At 40.6% G+C, this 25,249-nt stretch overlaps 1 protein-coding gene across 1 annotated transcript in view; it reads left to right on the forward strand.

The window, feature by feature from the left end:
* cdh13 (cadherin 13, H-cadherin (heart)) overlaps nt 1-25,249 on the forward strand; it is a 431,422-nt gene that overhangs the window by 207,764 nt on the left and 198,409 nt on the right. The window contains exon 7 of the mRNA XM_037766589.1: nt 17,581-17,725. Within this exon, the coding sequence (XP_037622517.1) occupies nt 17,581-17,725 (145 nt within the window). The remainder of the gene's footprint in view (nt 1-17,580; nt 17,726-25,249) is intronic.

Genomic DNA, 25,249 nt, shown 5'->3' on the forward strand with positions numbered 1-25,249 from the left:
CTGTTTAATAAGCTGCTTATATGCTGCACAGTAGTGTGAAGTGCATGAGTTAATAGTGTGAATGGGGGATAAGGGAGCTTGCCGGTCATCTCCTCAGTCCCTAAAACTCCTGAAATGTACTTTCCCTCTACTAGTATGCTGCACTGTTGCCCTATTTTTCCTATAAATAACAGATATACTAATCCTCTCTTTACACACAGTACACATACAGTACAAAGATGCTAAGCATTTCAGGGCAGGTTTTCGCATTAAATTCAAACAGTATAAGCATTAAATTGCTTCAGGCTTTTCAGTTTTTTTTTTGCAGACATACAGAACAAATAATTCACACAATTTGCTAATTTGGCAACTTTGCAGGATTTCATCCTTATACCTTGCAGCACAAGGCTCAGATCTCACGGATGCCTACACGGATTTGTTGTTTAATCAAATTTTACAGTCACTGCTCCGCTCTCTATCTGTCCTTTTGGCTTATACCTGCTCCACCGTAGCTGTTTCCTTCTGCTTAGGTGTCAGAGAGAGAGGGTTTTCGATTAATCCGTCATGTTGCTGAGGTGGAAGAACAGGGACTGTAGGTGAAAACCAAAACATTTGACCCCTCTGGTGGATACATAATGTACACTGTGTGTACACCTCTGTGTGTATCTCTGCGTTTATTTCTTTGGATACTCTTGCTCATCTTTATGTATAGCTTTATGGATCCTTATATCCCTTTGTGTATATCATATAGCCCACAGTGCTTAACCTTACAATCAAACAAGGCAAAGTTTTAAGGAGATGTCAAGTATTGACAATAATATTAGAATGAGGCCAACTGGCAGGTGACATGTTGTGACCTTAAAGGGGAACTAAGCCCTTTTTCCAAAATTCATACATGTTATTCCTATGGTCTAAGACAGTCCAAAGAAAATATTAGTAAACATGCACAACTCTCTCCCAAATCCAAAACCTAGAGTGCTAAAACTCAAACTTGTGATGTCATAGGTTATAAAGCTGCTTCATAGACAATTAATGGGGAGATATGTTCTACATGACACTGAGAGCACCCAGGGGAATGACCTGAGTATATGGGAACATTTTCTGTTTCACAACTGATAACACTACAATAGAGTAAAACTCATTTGGGTATAAAAAAAGAAAACAAACATGCTGTGGGTCCATTAAATCAGCCTCCAATTCATTGTCTATGGAGCAGCTCCAGACTTTATACTTGATGACATCACAAGTTTGAGACTTACTTCTCTGGTTTCTGGCTTTGAGAGAGAGTAGCTTATGTTCACACATATTGATTTAATTTTCCTAGGCCATGGAAATAACATATTGGAATTCTTAATTTACGTGGTGTTCCCCTTTTAAACCTTTGAAAAGTTACGCAATTACGTTCAAATGTGTTTAAAGGAACAATCAGCAATTTATTAACAGTTTATTAACAATGGAAACCAGCAGGAACTACATCACGATCTTATTTCTATCTTAGTTCTATCTGATTGATTTAATAGCTCTATCAATTTACACATTGCTTGTTTTATATAAATTACTAAGAATTGCTGTTTGCATAAATCACACAAATGGAAGCATTACCTCTTTTTAGACAAACCAAGGGATTTTCATAAACTACCTGACTAAAAAAGGAGCAAGAGAAAGGCAGCTTGCGAGTGGATGAGCAAGAAAGCTTGAACATGTGGGGTTTTACGGGATTTCAATTGATACCTGACAAGCAATCAGAAACAATGTTTCTGTAGCCACGCTAAAGGAAAGATTTATATCTGAGGCCACCGTTCACATGACTCCTCCACTGACAGTATACTGTGTCACTGTAGGGGAGTGTGGTACAAACTGTTTAACTAAATGCAGGGTTCAACATTGATGGATTTTTTTTGTTTTGTTTTCACTTGCCCGGTCGTCGAAGTGGGTCAGAAATCTACTTGCTCAAAGTCAATTTTTACCTGCCCGTATACACATTGTTTTCTTTATTAGTGGTTATTAAATCAAAACAACACAGACCAAAGTTAATTGTCATGTTTCATCTTCATTTAAGTAAATTAATCTGGAGTTCCACCGACATCCTATAACGCCACCCAACAAATCTCATAAACTTTCGTTACTCGCCGCCATTTTCATGGAGTGGAATCGAGATGGCTCACTCCTTCACTACTTCCATCATCAGCTCCAGAAAAAAACAACGTGTTTCATTTATTTTTTTTTTTTTACCTTTTGCCCGATTGGGCAAGTGAGTTGCTAGATTACTAATCTGACGTGGCATTTTACTTGCCCCGGGTAAGCAGGCAATTATTGTTGAGCCCTGCAAATGAACACACTTTTTTCTATTTGCTTACAAAACAGCCACATGTAATGAATAATTTGGGGGCAGTGTGCCTCCAGACAGTTCAAAGAAAGACAAAAGACTGCATTGAGGACTAGAGAAGAAAGAACAGTGGACCGTAGGGAAGGGAGAAAAGGCGTATAAGATATGAAGCAATGGGGTTTAATAAGAACGAATAAAAGAAGACAAATAATAAAATAAATTAAAAAAGCTATTTTCCTGTCATAAAAATAAACAATACATATTGCATGTTCCATACCATAGCATGCACATATACATACACACCTACACACTTCATGCACCACTGTTTCCTATAGCAATCTAATGCCTCCGTCATTTACAGTAGGTGTAACTTCATGAGCCCGAGGCCTGAGACAGGTGAAGCCTGTTGTCCAAATCCCACTCCTGTTTTCTGCTTGGCTGGACTGTAATTTCCTGGGCTTTAGAGAGCAGGATACGCTGCCCTGCACACTGGAAAACAGGCCTGATGTGCACTTAGTCCCTGTATGTGGGCAAGAGATAAAGGACACACACACACACATCAACATCACCAACACCACCTGCTCTCTGAGCAAACAAACCTCAAATAGCTATTACCTTTAAGAAATATAACCACAATACTTTCATGCCACGGGGTCACACACCGTAGCGCGCCACTTATAATGCCGCTGGTCTATAATTTCTTATTTCGCATGCATAATTGTCTATTAACTATGTTTGTGACACTCTTTTTCCTATGTCAGAGACACAGTACACAGCATATATCATCTTTTTTGGTTTCTCAAAACAGCTGCTTAGTTTTCAAAATGCATCTTCAAATGTAAGCAGAGTTCAAACAGATTGGATGACAGAAAGGAACTTTCTTTGAAACTGCAGTTCAGAGAGATTTTCTTCCAAGTTTTCCTCAAATTTGTTTCTTGTCTTTAAGCCTTCCTTCGGGTCAGGATCATTCAACTCTGAGAGCTGTGTCACTACCCTGCTGTCCTTCCAGAAACCCCCTTAAACCCCTGCAGACATACTGCTGTGCCCCGACTCCCAGATAACCTGATTAAACAGTGAGTGCCCTGTTGCTCAGCCTCCGGCATTACCGCTGCTAATTCAGCCTGTCCGCCGCCCGCTGAGGCACATGGCACAACCCCTAATGCACTCTGCTTCAGTACCAGGGCAGCTCCACTTTCAGCTGTAGAGACTGGAGACAGAAACACTCTCAGTATTATCCACTAAAATGGCTGACAGTGACCACGAAAGACGGGAAATCGTCTGAAATAGGTCACGAGATTATTAGAATCTATCCTGAGGGAAACGTAAGTACAGTAAGAAGAGACAAAGACATTGCTGAGAATGATTGGACATCCAAAAATGAAAACACATTAATTATTTACCCACTCCTGTGTCAGCTGAAAGTCATTTGTTCAAGTTTCTAGGATCACTAAACACACAGGAAGTTGCATCCAAAGTTTCATTCCAATCTTTTTCTCCAAACTGTCAAAATAAACAACCTTTTATATTCCTGTACAGCACAGCATTCTGCGGACAGATATTTATTGTTACAATATGCTGTAAACCCTTTTCAGTGAGGAAAATATAGGCTAGTATACGTTATAGATGTCTGGATCACGTTTTTTTGGCCCAGATCCCGATCTTATATTGAGTATCTGCAGACACCGAATTCAATCAAATTCTCATATTTACCTACAGCTGCCCTGTGCACACTCAGTCTACATCCTGAAAATTACATAAAATAGAACTTGTTATATAATTTTTTTTTTTTTTTGTGCATGAAAAAGGTCTGCCAAATTGTGAAGCCCAAAGTCCAGGCCAAAGGGAGTTACTCTCCCCCACAGAAATACTGCTCCAGAGACACCTCGTTTGAAGTCCTGCCTTTTCTTCCGTAACGTGGTGATGTCATCCAGTAACACATTTGCAAAATACCTGCCTATAGCGGCTAGTTTGGCTCGCCCTCAAACAGAGCTAATTAGAGCGGAGTCCGAAGAGTTTGGTCCGGTTGACCAATCACAACAGAGTGTGTCAGCTGACCAATCAGAGCAGTCTTTTCTGGAGGGGGGCGGGGCAGGAGCTCAAACAGAGCGTTTCAGATAGAGGATGAAAAGAGGTGCTGCAGTACAGCCGGTATGAGAAAAGTCAAGAGTTTTTTTTTTTTACTTTAAAACATGTAAACATGTTCTAGTAGAAACCCAAAAGTGAACAGTATGAACCTTAAAATGAACACAATAACTCCTCTTTAAATTATTGATATGATATGAATGAAGATTTACCTGGGTGTATGGAACAGCTAGATCATTTTACTCAAGACTTAGAGTTGCTGGAACTACAGAAACACTTTTATACAGTCGTGTTACAGAGTTGAGCTTCTCCCCTCACAAATGATCTTTGGCCGAGTACAAACACCGACTTGGTAAAGAGCACAATAACAGAAATGTTTAAGTTTGGCCTGTAGTTAATTAATACGTAATTTTAACAGGCGAAAGCATTGGTCAGCTAAAAATGAGAAGCTGCTTTCTGAATGTTTTGTATACTGCTCCTTGCTAACAAGAAAGAGGGAGTCAAAGATGTCAAAATATTGAATACCCGATTCAGATTGGTCAATCACGGCGTTCCACTGTCTGTTATTTCTTTATAGCAGACTGTTGCTATGGGCCCAGTTCTGATGTTGGATCTGTCAAATTATTGATTTCTTAAGTAAGTAGAAGGAGAATAAGTGGGATAATGTACAGCTAGCGGGTCACTGTTGTGAAATAAACCCCTTCAGACCACTCTGTTTTGCGTCGGGGTCCACGGCAAACGCTCTATCTGGGTTAATTTCACAACAATGACGGGCTCGCTGTACATTATCTCTTCGTCAGACTCGATTCAACAACAGAGCTTCGTGAATCTGTGTATTTTGCCAATCCTCGTGGCAAAAGTAGGTCCTGATCAAGGCTCAGGACATCTCTAGTATAAATCATAAAACCATCTTAAGGTGCACAGAAAAATAAATCTTGATGATAATAATGTAATGTACACTGCAACCTGCCACAGACCAGCATAATACAGTGTTGTAAATGATGTGAAATGAACACACTGCACACAATGTCAAGTTTTGATGTCTTTTTCTTAATTCGATGCGAGTCATGTCATATTTTCTAACGTGCCTTTTCAAACAGATATGACAGTCTTTTAATTTGAAGAGACAAATGAAATACCTGCACGGTGACTGCACACAGCTGTCCTGTTGATGGCATAGTACAGTCCTGAGTGCACCATATATAGGCCTCCTCTAAGGACAAATATAAAACATTACAAAAGAAGCGGCGGAGATAGTAGGAGACAGGTAAGCCTAGTTTTCCACTGGCCCTCCAAACAGTGCCTTCAGTGCCAGACAAAAGGAGATTGAATTATACCTTAGGAGAGAAGGGGGGGTATTTTGTACTATGATACACCAGGGAGAGCCTTTGTGACTCTTTCAACGCCTTTCAGAAGCAGGATTATTTTTTATCTTGCCAGACGGCCAGCTGAATGAAAGATCTTTTCTATCATTTTCTATCTTCTCTATACTTTTAACTCCCCCACTCTTCCTCACCTTCCATCTTTTGTTCAATCTCTCCCCCTCCAAAGACCATCTATTTATATCTTCTTTGACATTCCAAGGGCTTCTTTTCTTTTGATGTAATGAGGAACATTTCAGATCAGCGACTCTGGGATAAGAGACAGAAAAAGAAATCCACACGTAACACAATCCAATATTTCAAGAGCGGTTTTGTTTGCTGAAGAGCACATTAACATTTTTTTTTAAATGATTTATCGTTTCTGAAATGCTCATGCTGATAACGGCTAGTAATAAGGGTTTTAAAATCATTAACACTGACGTTATAACTAAGATCTAGGGCTGGTTGCTTAAACATGGATTACAGAAAGACCCATGCTGAGGTTTCATTTTCAATAAAGATCTCCATTAATGCAAAGTTTTGAGTGTAGAATGTGCCTTATTCGTGTCTTACCAACCAGCAAGAATACTTGTGATGTTATTGCGATCATATTAGACTGCAATAGACTAATATGATAATTATTTGGGCCATGGGGTGTACCAAATCGAAACAAATTACTTACTGAGCTGAACATCCTGTATCAAACAATTTGGGACAACTACATGTACCATTACATCTCTAACTTAGCTTTAGCTGTTGCCTAGTCCATATACTACAAGACATATCATACAATTTGAAAGTGATAAAGGCGTCAAGACATTTGTTTGTTGGTGGTTGTCCACATTTGGATCATTGTTTCATTGAATCATGTATTTTATCTTTGGGTTTTGTATTGACAAAACAAGACATTTAAAGACATCACCTAGGACTTTGAGAAAGTGGGATGGGCATTTTTCAGTATTTTCTGATATTTTATAGACTAAAATAATTGGCAGATCAATCCATAATGAAAATAATGACCAGTTGCAGCCCTATTATACAATCCTGCTCAGGTGTGAGCAATAACCTAAGACTTAAATGTGGTCAGACTGGTACATACTAATATTCTCACAATGACAATGCTAACATACTGACGTTTAGCAGGTATAATGTTCACTATGTTAGTAAACTAATTGTAATGTGTTAGCATGCTAATAAGTGTTAATCACATGCTATTTAACACTACAGTAGTATAGCTGAGGATAATGGAATTACCAATAGTTTTGCTGCTTTTTGGTCATAAGCAAAAGTGTTCAACAAATTAAAACGTTGACCTGATCATGGCGCTAGAAAGTTAAAGTGGCGGTAGGCCGTCGATCAGAGTTCGCGAGTGATTCCCAGCTTCTCATAGACGGCAAGGCTCCAGCTTAGCTGTGATTTGTTGTTTTCCTCCGGTCAGGGAAATTTTTCAGAGCACTCGGGGACACAGAGGCAAACTCGGGGACACTGACCGTTAAATAATTGTTTTTATTTTATCATAATTGTTCCAATTCTACCCACGGCAGCTTTAACGGATCACTAAAGTTTTTACAATTCATCCTGTTGGGGACATGAATGTCTGTACCAAATTTCATGACAATCCATCCTATATTTGTTCACTCGAATCCACAAATGTCAACCTGCTGGTGGTGCTAGAGAAAAGGTCAGTGGATCAAACAAAGTCATCAGGATACATTGTCTGGGAACAGGAATGTCTGTGTAATCTTTTGTTCTAGTTCATCTGATACAGTAGATCTCGAGACATTTCACTTGATAAATGAAAACTTTGACCTAGTGGTGACGCTAAATGAAACGTCAGGGGATGCCCAAAGTAGTAGTTGTATCCCTGTGGGCATCTTGGATATCTGTAGCAAATTTCATGGGTATCCATCCAATAGTTGTTGAGATATTTCACCAAAAACAAAAAATGTCAAACCTCATAGTGGCTCTGTAGGAAGAGTCAGGGGATCGCTTAAGTCAGTATAGGCTTCATCCCCTGGGGACTATGAATGACTGCTCATGACAATCCATCTTACAGTTGTTAAGATATTTCAGTCTGGACTGATGTGGTGGACCAATTAACCGACAGAAGAACATCGCCATCCCTAGAGAGACGCAGCTAGCATGGCTAAAAATGTTCCGCCAGGAGGATGGGGAGTTTTTTGGTTTAACTGCTTTCTTTAGCTTTGATGGCACAAAGTTGTGGTTTCACTTTGTAGAAAAGATATGCTCTTCAGCAGAAAACTCTCACCCAGTCCCAGTTGGTCTCCCCCTGTCTCAGAGAGCTATATGGCGAGAGCATGAAACACACTCGGCAGCTGTGCTTCCTTCTTGACAGGCTGCTTCCATGGCTTAATTTCATTGGTATAGGATGATTCGAGTTTTTGAAGGTAGATGCAGCAGATGTGTACAGGACCGGTGGATTAACATCTTTGTATCCCAATGGGTTTTTTCTAAGGGAAACTGATGCCTTGAGGTCTAAAGCTTTGAGAGGAATAGAGGAAAAAGTGACGGTGAGAGGAAAAAAAAAACTCTGTTGTTATCACATCTCGCTGTACTATAGAAGAAGGTGTATGAAAATAGAAAAGAAGGACTTTTCTTCACAAGTATACAGGCTGTGGGTGCAACATAATACAATTAAGCTGTCTCCACGTGATGTTTGTCTTAGTGGCTTTAACAAAATAAAAAAATATATTGTACTAAGAGGCTTCCTTGAAACACACAATGCCATTTCCAATAGCATATACTGTATTTCATGATGACTGTTTGAGATCTAATGGTCAGTGGCACTGCCAGCTTCCCCTTCTCCCCCCATCATAGGCTGTCAAGATTTTCTGGCACACAACACAAGTGACAGTGGGCAGAATAGTTTTGGCCTCATTGGGTAAAAAATCCTTAATGACCTTTCAGCATATTGTAATTCAAGTGTTCTGAGAGAAAACTAGACTTCTGCACCTCCTCATGCCTCTGTTTTCAGGCTTTAGAAAATCGAACCCGCGACGGGAGACTTTGGCCAATCACAGGTCATTTCAGAGAGAGAGAGCGTTCCTATTGGCTGTTCCTTCAACAGAGGCAGCTCTCAATCACTTGCAAACTCTGATCAAACGGTCAAACTATAGGCAGCTGTGATCAAATATGAATTAATATTTACTCTAATGCCTATTTTTTGCATAAAATTGGTATTTCCTCAACTGATCTCAACATGGCTGCTGGTTCACAAACTTTCTCATTTTACAGCTAAACAGTATTGTGTTTCTGAAAACATTTTATGCGAGAAATAGGCATTACAGTAACATAATATTGATTTATATTTGATCAGCACGGCCTACTTTGACCGTTTGATCGGAGTTCACAAGTGATTGATAGCTGCTCCTAGAAATCTTGCAGATTCCATTAGGAGCACCGGAGGACACAAAAGCACATGTTTTTGTCAGATTACCTGTCTCATGCACTACTGTCAGGATTTAGTGACTGAACATTTTATAAAAATAACTTTTTTTAATCATATTTGCTGCCTTAATGACTCTGACCCACCCTCGGGTTCTTCTGTTTCTTGATATTCTAAACTGAGTTGACTAATCAAACTCACTCTGCTGGAGCTGCACAGTAAAGCAGTTCAGCAAGTTTCACAGTGATCAGATTACGCCGCCCCCCTCTTTGCTATGTCCAAGGGAGGGCATTGAGGAGAGTTTGAGGGAGCGAAGGCTATCCCTCCCGGGGGACTGTCTGAACTGTGTTAGGGCAGGACCGCGGTTCTGTGGGGTGGAGCGCAGCCCGCTGATAAAGGCTGAGCCACAGGAGCGTTTGGGAGGTTCTGGGAACTATTCACCTTGGAGCTATACTGCAGAGCAGTTTCACTGGGATCTTAAGAAAACGGCAGGCAGGCAGAGCCCCTTTGAATTCACCAGCCCAGCAAAAGGAGGGCTACTTGAATGGCTCAGGAGGAGCTGAATGCTGAGTGAATGTGAAATGAGGCGATGGCACTGGAAGGCAACGGAGACGCTTCCATATGCATGACTCTGCCCCTTTTCACCACTTCCCTTTTCACTCTCTTGTCTGTGGTTAAGGCTGTGATAAAGCCTCCCCGGCTCATCTACCTTTTCCTCTGCTTCTGCCACAATAAGCCAAGCGGCCAATTGACTGGGGCTTCAGCTCACACCTCTGCTCATATCCCTCCCCTGTAATCAAGCCTTCGCACAAAGGCCTTTCAAGACTCAAAGCTAGGAGGTATCCTTGGAGAGGAGAGGAGAGGAGAGGAGAGGAGAGGAGAGGAGAGGAGAGAAGAGAAGAGGAGAGGAGAGGAGAGAAAGGAGAGGAGAGGAGAGGACAGAAGAGGAGAGGAGAGGAGAAGAGAGGAGAGACAGCGGAGAGAAGAGAGAAAGGAGAGGACAAGAGGAGAGGAGAAAAGGGAGAAGAGAGGAGAGGAGAGGAGAGAGGAAAGGGGAGAAGAAAGGAGAGGAACAGGTGGGTTGAGGAGAAGAGAGGAGACAGAAGAGAGAGGAAAGGGGAGAGAGAGGAGAAGAGAGGAGGGGAGAGGAGAGGAGAGGAGAGGAGACAGAGAAGAGGTTTTGGTTTTCAAAATCCCTTTATTTAACAATTGCAGGGAAAGAAAAAACAGATCACAGTCTCATTCTTACCACAAGCCGAACACACAACAACAAAAAATCACAGTCATTCAAAACCAGGGACGTATTTCTCTGATCAGAGATTGATAATTAAATCTCCCTCCTTCCCCACAAAGCACAACCCCCCCCCCCCCCCCCCACCCCCCCAACAGTACAAATGCGGCTGAGGCCTGTATATTGTGTATCATTTGGTAATAGGTGTATTCTACCCTCAGTCGGGCCTTCAGCAGTCGCTCCAGAAACGGTACCAACTCATCACTGCCGGCACACTGATCCCGGTTCCTGCGCGTCAGCCAGATGGCCAACTTGGCAGAACCAGACAAAAAGTTCACCAGTGTGTGAACAGTTTTTTTCTTGGCACTTTATTTAGTACCAAAGATCAAACAAATCAAAAGAAAAAACCTCCCCAAGACCCTGAAACCCTGAAACCTTTTTAAAAGGTCAAACAGTGCCGACAGCCGAGGACATTGAACAAATAAGTGCTCGAGTGTCTCAACCTGAGAACATAAAAAATACACTCCTCCCCCCAGCTCAGGATCCAGGTGTGCTCTGTATCTGTTCTTAGCTATTGCCCCATGCACAAACCCTCCATTGGAGGTCTGCTGTCCGCTTTTCAACGGGCAGCTTGTACAGAGTACGCCAGCTCCCTTTTTGGGGAAAAATCTGGACCAAACAACTCAGTCCACTTCGACTCCTTCATCCCTGCCGGAGAGCGCAGGTTCAGAACCTTGACGCGGACCTGATACAGTGATTTCTTGCCTGAAGACTGAATCTTGTCCATTTATTAGCCTGACAGAGGTGATGTTGCTGCTCTCTCTCAGGGCGTCCAACGATGTCGTCGTCATCCTCATCAGATGGCCCAGTTTGGTGCAGCCAGCCTCTCTGAGCTTGGCCTGAGGAGAGGAGAGGAAATGAGGAGAGGAGACAGAGGAGAGAGAAAAGGGGAGAGAAGAGAGAGAGAGAGAGAGAGAGAGAGAGAGAGAGAGAGAGAGGACAAGAAAGGAGATGAATATGTGAGAGGAGAGGAGAGGAAAAGTGAGGAACATGTTGTTTGGTTCACCATAAATTAAGACTGAAACAAGCCAAAGGATTTCAGAATAAAGTGTCTTAACTCTTATTCCCCTTTGAACAGTTGGGTTACAGCTGCACATCCTTGTCTCTGTCTGCGTGTGTCAGCCTGCATTTTTGTGTCTGGCAAATTTAGGAGAGCTCTTTTACGTATCACTGATTCCTCTTGTCCATGTGTTGAATAACGATAGCTCTGAATCCTTTTCCATGCTGAAAAGGATCGAACTACACTCCTTTTACGTCAAGGTTGTGTCAGGCTTTCTTTTTTTTTTAAAAAGGACATAATATGTATGAGGTCTGGCACTATACAAGTAAATAACACTTGTTCATTACAAGCCTTACATGGTTGAGGAATTCTTAACACCAAATAGAAGATATTCACAATGTAGCATCCATTTGGAGTAAATTAACCACGGTGCATTCATGATAGATACATTTATGAGCAACACTTGAATGAACGAGCGCAGCCTTTATTTAAAAAAGAAACTGCGACCTCTCCACCGTTAGGAGTGTCGGTGTCTCGGTGTGATAATGATCTAGGCTCTTAGAGAAAATGGCCCCGCTTGAGCTTCCCTGACACAGTCTCAGGCCGAAAAGGAAAGCGAGAGGAAAGCGTTCACCGAGACCTGTAATGTTTACAGACAAGATGGCTTGTAGTCTCAGCATCTACACTCCCGAGGTGGAGCCAGGTCGGCCAATAAACACAGAGGTAATGGTCACAGAGTTCATCATTCTCTGCTGTGACCGACTGCTGCTGATCTGAAGCGAGCAGGGCCCATCTTCTTCAATTCTCCCTGCTTTTAATAAGTAATTCCCCCCCACAACCCCCCAAATGAAATCACCGCCCCCTCTTGCACACACAGATGCTAATTTTCAACTTGAGAAAATATTTCGCTCTGATCCGTGATGGAGACAAAATAGCCTCCTCATTTTGCTAACAGGCAAGTGATGAGCCGTGTGAGGAATGCAATGCCTCGGGTCTGACTTATCCCAAATTAATGTACACACACACACAAACACATGCACTGTGTCATGACGAGTGGGCGCTTTTAGGAAATGTAATGGGTCATTTTCTTTGCACATTGATGCAGAAAGCATCAATAAGTTTTAAATTAATTCAATTTAAAGCATCCAAACAAGTAAGAGATGTGTATTTTATAGATTCCTTGAAGTTGTCAGTTCCCCAGAGGTAGAAGTGACTGATGACGGTGGTGTATATACAGGTATGTGCAGTACAGCTTGTATGCTGGAGGCTAATTGGGTCTCAAAAGACCTGGTTCCATATGTTCCCAAAGGCCCACATATATGCTGAATGAAAAGGATTCTCCTTTTATGTCTGCCATGCACAGACAAAATGATATGCACATATTCTATGCGGTCTTCCATTATGCCAAGATCTCCCAAGAGATGAAGAAGAAGAAGGGTGCATAGGTGAGGATTTGCACGAGCATGCAACCAACGAGGACCCATTAGAATTCTTTATACGAAAATACAAAAAGAGCTATTAGAGGAGAACCGGCACCTACAGTGGTAGCAGTGCAAAGATGAGTGTAGAGTGAGAAAGGGTGCGCTGCTTTTAGCAAATTCTTTTTGATGAATATTCCCATTGTTGCAAGAACAACTGTTTAATCAGACTCACTCATTCACATAAAGCCTCCAGGGTAAGAACATTTTTTTTGTAAAAGATTATGGTTTTGAGACAAGGTATAGAAGTTGATAACCATTTATTACCTTTTAGATATACTTCAGGCATAAATTCTTGTCTTGCTTCTCTGTGTTTCTGTCTCAGTTACATCAAAACACTGAGCTACTGTTACCAGAATCAGAGTCATTTTTTTTTATTATTATATCAGTGAAAAGTAAAGCATAAGGACGCAGAGAAAAAGAAAAAATACCTCTGTTCCAATTCCCCATCACATATACTATTATATATGTATTTATAGTATACTTTTTTTCAGTTCGTAATTAAAAAATGCTACGATGTTATTATTTTGTAATAACAGGAAATTATTAAATATATAAAAACAGATATATACAATTCAAACTAAATTGTTCAACATCATCCGGGAGACTCCTGTGTTTCTGTGTTGAGGAACATTAAGGACATAATTACTCACAATGGGAATTTACAGTGGGGAAAGATACTTCTGGAACCAGCGGCAGCCTTACTTTTTTTTTTAAATGACTTAACCAATGACTTGGTTAGGTTTAGACAACAAAACGACTTAGTTAGGTAAAGGAAAAGATCAAATTGGTTAAGTTTAGGCAACAAAACTACTTAGTTAGGTTTAGGAAAAAAATCTTGGTTTGGGTTAAAATAACACCGTTAGTGATGTAACTTAAGTGTGGAAGTTATTTGACAAATAAATCAGTGTTGACTTCTGGTTCCACATGGGGTACAAACACAGTCTTCTGGGCGAAAATCCAGTGATTTTTGTCCCACCTATCCACCTTGACCTCCTCCCTCCACGGCATTTGTACTTCAGGGTTCACAATTACGTGAATTACATACAAATTGATATTGTGGAATACATACAGTATGCATCACAGTGCATTACTTTTCATAGGTATAGCTATGAACGGTGTATGAGAGCAGCTTGTCCTAAAGCTATCTCACCACCACGTGCATTTCTGTTTTTCAAGCTGCAAGTCACTTCTACATTTCTCTTGTGAATCCCATAGCTTCCATCCACACTACTGTACCTAATTTACTCTGCATACTAATATCTGTTAGCACACTACATTAGTTCATCGTGACTGCACTGCAAACCTCTGGTTAGAACATGTGCTATATGGAATCGGGATGCAGCTATAAGATATTTGCATGTCATGTAGAGCTCAGAGAAAGTCACGCAAATCAAAAGCTGTTAATGTCTGGCTTTGTTTGAAAAGATCACACCATTTTTTTCCTTTGCTATGAGACGATGTGCGTTTGATTATGCATTCACTCCGTCTGGCAAACAGGTTATTGCTGTGTTGCTGGTGTGATCCCCCATTCAAATGATCTGATGCTAGGCACCTCGCAGCTAATGTTCTCATTACAGCTCAGACATGCTGAGAAGAAAAGCTAAGGCTGCGTGCATGTATTAATGTGTTTGCGTCTTTGTGACTGAGCAAAGTCATGCATACATATGCTTCTGGGCACAGCATGGCGGTTCTTTTGCCATGCAGATCCCTGCACGCATGTTTCAGCCTTATAGTATGCCTCTTAGCATGTGTCAGCCCGTGTGTGTCTGAGCTGTGGATCGGATATAAATACATGTTGGGTTGAGAACACCGTTAGTTGAGAGTCAGCAGTTCTGCAGGATGGAGACAGAGAGGGAAATGGTCCCGCTCATGAATAGCCTCCCATGGTATATTCTCAAGGCAGAGAGAGAGAGAGAGAGAGAGAGAGAGAAGAGGATGAGATGATATATGAAACCATTAGGCTCCTAACACCTAAAACACTTAGTTCAGCTGCATGTGTGCCATTACTGCCATTACGCTATATGCTCCAGGCCCCGTGGTGACGGACAGATGCGAGGACAAAAGGAGGAGGAAGACAGAGGAGCAAGATAGAGGGAGAGGAGTGGGATGACCCGTGTGATAGAGAGGTCGCATGATGTCATGCATTACTGATAGGAAGAGGAAAGGCTGGTAATGTGATGCTCCAGATAAAGGAGGAACCTCTCTCTCGTTCATCTGATGAATCTATCCAGCCGTGCTCCAGCGCTAATAAAGGAAGTGAAGTGATCTCTTTAGCCACAGATTAAGATTGGAATGGAGGTAATGTCATTACATATGGTATCTTTATAGGATACAGATCGCTGACTTCATAGGGCGCATAGCCTCATGCGCTGATAGGATTTCTAGTAGCACACATGCTTAGATTATATCAAAAGTGATCCTAATCTTGTGACAATCAGCACTGGCAACTATTACGCGTCCTACGAGTCATTAGCATTCTGAAGTGCAGTTCTCGCATTGCACACTGTTCATTTTCCCAGCCGCCATCAATTCATTACACCCGAACGTGCTAGATACAGCGCCTGGAAATCAATACCACATTCTTTCTGAGACATTCATTTGTATAATTACAGTAAACAAACGAGACTACTGCCGTCTTCATAAACAAGATAAAGCAAACCAGTCGTCTCAACTATGGTTTCATTTTTTATGGTAATCACACTAAGCCATCACAATTAGTTTGACAGAGGAACTTTTAATAAGGCTACATGTAGCAACTAAACGGGGAAGCTGAACAATGTGTTAGGCCAATTTGGAATTCTACTTATATTTATGAATACAGGTAGCAAATATGTCTTGAATGCTCCCAGTATTATTCAGGAGAGCGCTAATCTTCAGCATGAAGTCAACTTTTTTAGCCATTGTGAGTGTCTGACCAGCTACTAGCCGCAAGCAAGTGGAGCTTGTCAACAAGAAAGAGGAGTGCAAAAGTGATGTGTGTGTGTGTTGAACCCTGAAAACTGTTTCTTTGTTTCTGCCTCCTGACAATTGTGCCAGCACAACACCAGAGTTACTATTACATAACAACTGAACAACAATACGGATGGTTAGAGTCAGGTGATACGGAGAGCGTCTTTTATCCCAATGTACTTCAACTACATAGTGATCTTAAAGGGATAGTCTGGGTGTTTTGAAGTGGGGTTGTATGAGGTACTTATCCATAGTAGGTGTATTACCTATAATAGATGACGGTCAGCATGCCCCCAGCATCAAGAAACAGACAGGAGCACCGGCACCAGAGCAAAGCAATACAGTGCTGTGGACGGGGACGGCAGAAACATTTATTTTAGCCACCTAAAACAAAATGCTCATCTAAAAAAAGTTATATCAGTTTAGATGCTCGCTATATTTAGAATATTTTCAGATGGCAAACTGAGCTGAAAGTAAAACTTCTGGTGGTTTTGAAGAGTGCATAGATAAATTTCACTTTCAGTTCAGTTCCCCGTCGGAAAGGAGAAGGAAAGGGCTGTCTGACAGCGAGGAAAAGCGGTGAAAATATTCTAAATATAGCGTACACTTAAACGGATATTGATTTGTTTTAAGTGGCTAAAATGCATTTTTCTGCCGTCCCCGTCCGCAGCACTCTGTTGCTTTGCTCCGGTGTCGGTGCTCCTGTCTTTTTCTCCAAACTGGAGGCGTGCTGACCGACTGTAAGTAATACACCTACTATGAATAAGTACCTCATACAACCCCCCATTCAAAACACCCAAACTATCCCTTTAAGCATCTATTTATGCTAGACTTTAGTAGTATCTATTTGGTATTTATAGGCTGACTAAACAGGACAGGGTCACCCCACTCAGTAGAGTAGATTAGAATCTACTTGAACGCTGAATTGATATTGTGCATATTTGAACTGTACTCTGTTAAGCTGGCATGGTCCCCTAGGTGAACCGGGGGGGATGACTAGCAAAACTGCAGAGTAGGGAGAAGCTGAGTGCATAAATATGTGATGTGGGCCGATGGAGGGCTCCTCGGTGGAGGAGCAGACGTGGTGAAAGCGGTACAGAGGAGGAGATGAATAATCTTAGCAGGCTCGACTGAAAGCTTTTATCTGTATATCTTTAAGTGCCGGTATAAAGGAATGTGGAGATTCTTACGTATGCAAGGACACAATTTAATCAAGTTTGAGGGGAAGTAGGAAATTGTCAGAGAAAAATAAACAAACCAAATGCAGTGAGAAATAATCACACATTAATTTCTGCTGCATGGATGCTTGAGGCTGAGTGATTGGATGGCCAGTATTAAAACTACCCAAGTTGGTATTTAACGGCAAATGTTAAGGTACTATATGCTAAATGCTCAGACACTTGATAGCCATTATGGAATAAATGATTTTATTATTGTAATCCAGGGAAATTGCCCACCACTGGCAACACAGATAGAATAACTGCAACAGTGTTTATCTGTCTCAAGACAGATGTTGAAAGACGTTTGTAGGGAAAAATATATCCGTTTCCAACTGTGGCTGTCTTTTCATTAGACGACTGGTGGGATGTTTTTGTTGTGAACCTCTCACCTACAGTTTTACGAAGACTACTGTAAATAAGAGTTACACCCAGAACACCATCTTGATTGCAGAAAATAAACTCCTCTATCTTTTGTATCCACACAGCTGGAAGTTTCAACCACAGACTCCTACGGAATCCTTGTCGAGGGACCGGCCATACTAGTGATCACTGTCATTGACCAAAATGACAACCGGCCCATCTTCAAAGAGACGCGCTACACAGGAGAGGTGCTCGAGGGATCCCCTACAGGTAGGCAACATTGTTATATTGAAGTACTCTGGAGAGAACTGGGCTTTTATTGGATTTAGTTGGACAGCAATATCACACACACGCACACACTATGATTGCTACACTTGACATGTCTCTGATCTTAGCCAAGGTGTGGTTGTTGTTGTGATGATGTCTACATTTGTGTGTGCGTGGTTTGTGTTGTGTTGTGGTGGTAATGGAGTTAAATGCCTTGATTATTACTTTAAGACAAACAAAGCTTTATTTACACAAAAAAATCTGTGTTATCAAATATTTTTACTTTATGTGACAACATTTTGTCTTAAGAAAAATGCAGCAATTTCCCTCAACATTTGTTCCTAATGTATCTATTATAGTTATAGTAATGTTAGGTCTGTGTAAAGGCCATTCATTTGCACGTCAATACATTTTTTCGAACTGTTTCTGTCATGAGAACGTGAATAATATGCGGCAAAAAGGCAACGTATTTCTTTTTTTGTAATGAGGTTTATTTTTCAGGAGCTTTCGTAAGGCGAATAAAGGCATCAACCAATCACGTTGTGCGGAATGGGCATATTCATTACGTCCACTATAGTGTACAGCAACACGGAGGCTAAGTAGTCCGAACTAAGACGGAAAACTTTATTACTCCTTTCAACTTTGACAAAGGAGCCGATTAGACTGTTGTCAGGCTATTAAATAGGCCTTATCAATGGTTATAAGCCCTATAGATGTGGGTCAGCAGGGCCCTACTACAACCACTAGCAGATTTTATCGTCTATTCACATGGTCGATCAGCAAAAGAAGGTATAAAAGAAGACAACAGCAACCTCTAGCATCCGTAGTAATTATGACAGGAGGAGAAGCTGAAGTGAGGCAACGTATACAGGGCAGTTGGGACTGCTTGTGGATGGGTCAAATAAACACAGGGCTTTCCCCCAGGTGACTGGGGTTCACCTCCCGTGTGAAACCAGCAACGTTATTTTAAGCCAAAACATGATGTTTTTCCCTAAACTTAACCAAATGTTTTATAGTTGCCTAAACCTAAAAAAGTTATATTTTTGTGTTCAAAACATTTCAAAACATTTCATTAATTTTTACGTGTTAGAACGTGTTGCTGTTTAAGTTTCGCTTTCAGTTTTACAACATATTAGGGCCTTAATGATCCACATCTATGGTGAACATTGGCTCACTGAAATAAATAGGTAATTACAGCCTTGTGAACCTGCCATTATTTTAGTAGGCACCTACTAGCCTACACACTTGGGACAGATGTGTTGATAATGCCTATTCAATAGCCTGATAACAGTCAGATCGGGTGCAGCAAGGCAACGCATACCAGATTCACTCCTTCTGTTCTTACTTTTCACAATAAAAGCCCGAGACATATACACTGCTTAATTGTTTACCAGAGGCAAATTCACTCAGAGCATTTCACTAAAAGGAAACTAAAATAGCTCACAGTAGTTTAGGCTATACAACAGTTTACCTCAGACAGACTGCCAGACGCTGCTCTGGGTCAATAGGATGCCGGTAGTTGATCCTCTGCCTCGCAAACCTTTCGAACCTGTTATCGAAAAAGTGTTACAACTGTTGCAAATTTGCATCGATGGCAGTATGAATAGTTCTGACCAGAAATATTCGCATGCGAGTATTTTTGCATTTTCATGTCGTTGCCCCTGTCATGCCCCCTGTGTGTAAAGACCTTAAGTCAAGGCAACTTAATGAAATTTGACACTGTGGAAGTGTAACAGACAGCAATATGCACCACTACCTGCCCAATGTTTTGTTTTACTGAGATTGTCTCATTTTCCACACAAAATCGTACGACATCTGAATAACTTAAAGATGCTATGCTCACAGTAGCTGTATATACCCTCATATCACACCCATCACACCCTCTTTTTTACCTCTCCCATCTCTGCTGCATCAACACCTTGGAATAGTGTACCATGGACGCAACTGGTGGAAGGAATTACAAAAATCTCATTTCGGTTACTATTTGTGGAGCTGCATTTTAGCATATGCTACAGACATGTATCTATAACAGCCCCAATGGAGTAGGAACCCAGTCGCCAATTTTCAGGGCAGGATCTACAATTGGTCTTGGTCAGCAAGAAATGAGGAAATCAACCTTTAAAAGCTTTTATTTTGGAAATGGCTTGCTTTTTAACACCTTACTTTAATACTCATATGCCCTTTAAAAGTTGTTCTTTCATGTATTCGTCAACAAATACATGCTTGAGTCAAATGCCTCTCCTGCATTGATGAAATAAGTGAGCGTTACTGAGCGTGACAGAATTTTATTCTGAAGTTCTTTGACTTACTGTATATAACACCGAATATATTCACTTCCTTGCCTCCTTCTCTCCTCTCCCATCTTTTTCCTCCCGTGTCCTGTGTCGGAAACAGCTAAATGATTTATGCTAAGATTTTATGACATTCGGAAAAATTGGAAGGCAAAACACTGTTTATATTATCAATTGTAAAGCATTTTTTGACAGTTATCTGATTCTGATGATCGATATGTAGAGACTGATTGTTACTTTATGGACTAAAGTAGCAGACTCTGCACTACCTTTCCACCCCATCTCATGGTCAAGTGTTTCAAAATTAATCATTTTGAGGCAAGGCTGGCAGAGCCGTTGAGAAGACTCCTCACCTCTGGCTTCTACTGTAAATCTTAACATTCTCTTAGATGCCTTTGTCACGTTGTCACAGTAGCTTCTTTTTTTGTCTCTCTGAGCTGTTGTCACTGCTGTCACTGTTGCTATCGCGGTGACAGTTGTGTGCCCTCATCGGGCTGGAATATAAATAAATGCTGTTTGAATGTACAGCGTTTCTATTTCAGGAGAGTTGTTTGCTAACGTTCTGCCAACCTTATACAAGCTGATTGTGTGTGCATGTGTCATTAAAGCAGGGTACATTAATTAAAAATATATATGTATTGTTTATTCTATCTACGTACAGCTGTGGTGTGAATGTCTGTCATCCACCATACAATGGTTATATATGACATGACGCTTAAGTGAGAATTGTGGAGGCGGTCACATCATGGACACACTATCTGTTGCTGTTCACTGCCAGGTTCTGTTTGCCACTTATTGATTAATGGTTTCCTTCACTGGCCTGGATCTGGATTTACATTTCTGCACCAGTGGGCTACCTCTGGGTCTGAAAAGTGAAGCCAATTAATGCGGAAGTGCCTTAAACTTGCATTATTTCTAAGAGCCAACTGGGAGCAACTCCTCTGGTTGCAAAAAGAAGTCTGATTATATATAGGAAATGAGCCTACTTCTCACTTGATTTATTACCTCAGTAAACATTGTACACATGAGTTTATGGTCTCAATTGCTAGTTGCAGAGTATGCTTTAGGAAGAGGCTTCCTTGTGATTGACAGGTCGCTACCATGGTGTTGTCCGGTCAGGGTGTTGTCCGCATTTTAGTCTTACAACTTTAACGCTTTCACAGTGCGTTTTCAGTTCATGAAAGTTAATTGTAACATTTTGGTGACCTAAAAACGTCTCATACGGTTGTACTTAGCTCCACCCTCTCTTGTCACTTCTGGTTGCAAAAAACCAAGATGGTGACGTTCAGAAACCAAGATGGCGATCGCTAAAAACCATGATGGTGACGGCCAAAAATCATGATGGCGACAGCCAGAAACCAAGATGGTGACGACCAAAAAGAACAAGATGACAACGGTCAATAAAAAATGTGGTGATGGTCAAAAACCATGATGTAAATTATCAAAATGCTGAACTTGAGGCTTCAAAATGGCAGTCCAAAAAAACAATGAGTGAATACGTCCACGTCCTATATACAGTCTATGTTCTACGACACATGGAAATTGGGTTCTTAACTGGTGATACTTTGTGACTGCTCTGGACATTTAAGACAGACTGTACTGCTTTTAGAAGAAAAGAAGAGGTGATTTGATGCGCCATTATTATTACCAGTTACCTACAGTACGACACCTACTGAAATGTATTCTTCCAAGTCCCACAATGTTTCCCAACTGTCAATAGTCGCACCACATGGCGCTGATGACGAAATTAGCAAAAATCAGTTGCTTCACCCTGTGTGCTCCTGCTGTTCACCTTGAACTGTGTTCCACTGATTCAGAGAAAAAAAGAGCCCCTCAGGTCTACCTGTCAAGTGCCTTAAGGGCAAACATGTTGCAGAGCACAGATTGTTCGCAGCAATACGTCTGTTGAACGTATGTACGTCCCAGTCAGGCGGTTAGAAGTAGAAAGCGCAGACAGTAAAACAAGAGGGTGAATTAAAAAAAATATATATATGCACTGCCGAATCTATGACGGTTCTCACTGTTTGTTCTCACATTATTAGCACAAAAAGCCAACAGACGAAAACCTTAATTACCAACAGAGCTTCACAGATAAGAGGGATCAGTCAACAGGCAGGCAGAGGAAAGACACACAAACACACACTCTCTCGTACACAGACAGCTTCCCATAGAGACATTTTGAGCGGTTGTCAACTTCATGCTGAACTTGTGTTATGAATTGCTAATACAAGACATTGCTTATGCGATGGTATACATTAGGTAAGCAGCAGCATGCCATTACTGGCTATGCAGACCAGGATAATAGGCTGACAAACTTGCATAGTTGAATCTTGTTAGAATAATGCAGTCAAACTAAAAGTGCATCTTGACGTTTTGATCCTGCACTAACAGGGATTAAATGGTGGAATCCAACCACACAAGTGATGTTTTTTTACTGTAAAAAATATATATATACTATCTTTGGCTTGCCTGCACACTCATACTGTACACGCAACGTTACATGCTTATATAGAAAATGAGGCCACTGGGAGCGCATTAGAAAAAATCACAAATCCCCAGCAGGGAAATCTCTTATTGGTTTGGCCCAAGTGAGGGCCAGACCTCACGAAACACCTGACTCATCATAAAGTAGTAGCTTTTAGCCCTGACTCTGTTTAGTAGACAAGTTAACTCTGACTTCCTGCAAGCTCAGCACGAAAACACTTTTTAAAAAACTCATTTTACATTACCGGGTTATCTCATATCATCCGCCAGAGACCTTCTTGCTTGAACGCGATAGAATTGAATTTAGTTTTATTTGCAATTATGTGATGCTGTGTTCTTTATTTTTAATACATCTCAAAGATATTCAGTAAATGCTTTTAAAACCCCGAGCTCCCTGTAAGCCGCTATTTCCTGAGTGGATTATAGCCGGGTTGAATAAACCAAAGTGAGCAAAACAGAAATGAAGTGAAGTTTGATTTTATTTTCAGTATGGTGTGATCTGACAGCCTCTCGGTACTTTAGTTGTCATGGATGCCGGATGTGATTGAGCTCGGAGATAAGATGAACGACGCAAGCTCTGAAGATGCGTTTCTTGCTATATGTCTGCAAATCTGTGCACTGAATAGTCTACTTTGGCAACATGTCAGTTCAGCCTCAATGATCTGTCTATCCATCTGTCTGTCAATCATTCAAATTGTATTTAACAACCTGTCAGTTCCCAATAGGTTTCCTGGTCGCTGGTAGAATACTTTGAAAGGATTGTTTTGTTTAAGGGAAGAAAGATAGTCAGACATCTCTTGATCATTGATGTCAACAGTTCATGGTTGTTGTAGTCAGTCATGACATCAGTGAATCTCCCTGTAACAACATTTCTCTCTGACCTTGTAAAGCCTTGTAAAGAAGAAAAACTGACGATAAAGTCAGCCTGTTGCGTTATGACAAGTTGCATCTTCAAGTTGATATTGCGAACTTGTTTTGCAAACAGTTGCCTGTTTACACGTCAAGCAGTTACAGAACATTATCATTCATTTGGAGACATCTTTCTGTCCATCTGACGAATGTAAGTCCAATATTCACTCTAGCTCTTTAGCTCTGTCTTGTTTTCCACCAACTCCTCAGGGATAACTTCTGGCTCTTAAGCTGCTAAATGCTCCACTGATATTCACTAGCTAGTGTCTGTCCGCTGTTTCGTGCATGATTATAATCATTTTTAATTAGTCTTGATTTTATTCTAATTTTGACTTTTCAATTTCATTTTATTTACTTTTAGTTTATTTTCAGAGTGTGTTTGCTTGTTTTAGTTTAGTTTCAGTTTTTTCAGAAAAGTTTAGTTTTAGTTTGACAGTAGTTTTAGTATGTTTTTGTTCAGGTATAATGAAGCAATTATCAGTTAGAAAAAATAAATCTAAATTAGCATCCCTACCAGGGACCCCATCATGTATGTCGCTTGGAATAATTTGATGTAACCTATTGTTTTACACTTATATAGTCTTCATTATGTGAAATAACAATACTAGAGAAATGTACTAAAAATATATTAGACATGTATTAAACATATTTGCAGATACTTCAAGCTATAAATCTGTTAGATTATTCTATAAATTTAACATTTAAAATATTATTTATTATTTATGAAGCATATATATATATATATATATATATATATATATATATATATATATAGCTTTTCAAGGACCCCCTGGCATAGTGCGACAGATCCCTGGGGTTCCCCGGACGCCACTTTGAGAATCACTGCCTTATGGAACATTAAGCATATATTCAAGAAGCAATGCTTAAAAAATATAGACATGTCTTAACTTGGCTTTGTTTCAAATCACAAAAGGAATTAAGTGCTTAATAATAAGCCCGCTAAAGGCAGGTTGAACCATGTGAGCACTGCCCAAAGGAGTGAGATCGCCAATAAGGGGTTGCACACTAAAGAAAAATGAGCGCTCCTCTTCCACCGCCCTCCCAGGAGAAAAAAAAAACAGAAAGAAAATCATGTCTTATAAATCCTTCCGTGGAAAATTTTTTGTAGTCTTGCAGCTAATGTTTTAGTCTGTGAATATTCTCATCTCAAAGGTCTAAGAGGCCAAATTGATAGAAACAAATTCTTCCCTCACAGTATCGAGAGATCAGCTAAATTAATTGTTCATCGTTGAACTTTTGTCTTTTACCACAACATAATGTTTAATTGGATATTGTTATTGTTGTGTGTATGTGAGCTTCTATGAGTTTTTAACTTGAACATTTGTTGACAAATTGAACTAATCAAAGATTTTTAATTTGTCTCATGTGTGCAATTATAAACTGCACGTTTTGAGAATAGGAGTATTTTTTAATTTCTAACTTTTAACCTCCATCTGCCTTCTTAAAAAAACTCTACATGATGTGTGTATAAATGACGTTACCGTATGCTGAATGTTAATGTACGTGCATGTGTTGTGTGTGTGTTTTTGAATCAATATGGGTACATGTGCTTTTCCACAATTTATGTATGCATGCATGTGTGTGTGATCTGTAGCAGCGTGGTGTGTGTGTTACACAGTAGTGGTTGGGCAGCAGGGGAAGCTGTAGGGGAGAATGTCACAGTGCTCTGACATTTCTGTGCAAACTGATAACAAAGGCAGCCAAAGCCTGAGTCTCCTGGCAAGCCCTCTCCTTCCTCTCTGTTTACTCCACCACTCTTAGTTTTTTTTTCTCTATTCCTCTTCATCTCGTTCATTCTCTTCTCCCTTCATTCCCTGCATTC

The sequence above is a fragment of the Sebastes umbrosus genome, chromosome 4 (genome assembly GCF_015220745.1).
Source record: "Sebastes umbrosus isolate fSebUmb1 chromosome 4, fSebUmb1.pri, whole genome shotgun sequence".
In the NCBI taxonomy this organism is placed as follows: domain Eukaryota; kingdom Metazoa; phylum Chordata; class Actinopteri; order Perciformes; family Sebastidae; genus Sebastes; species Sebastes umbrosus.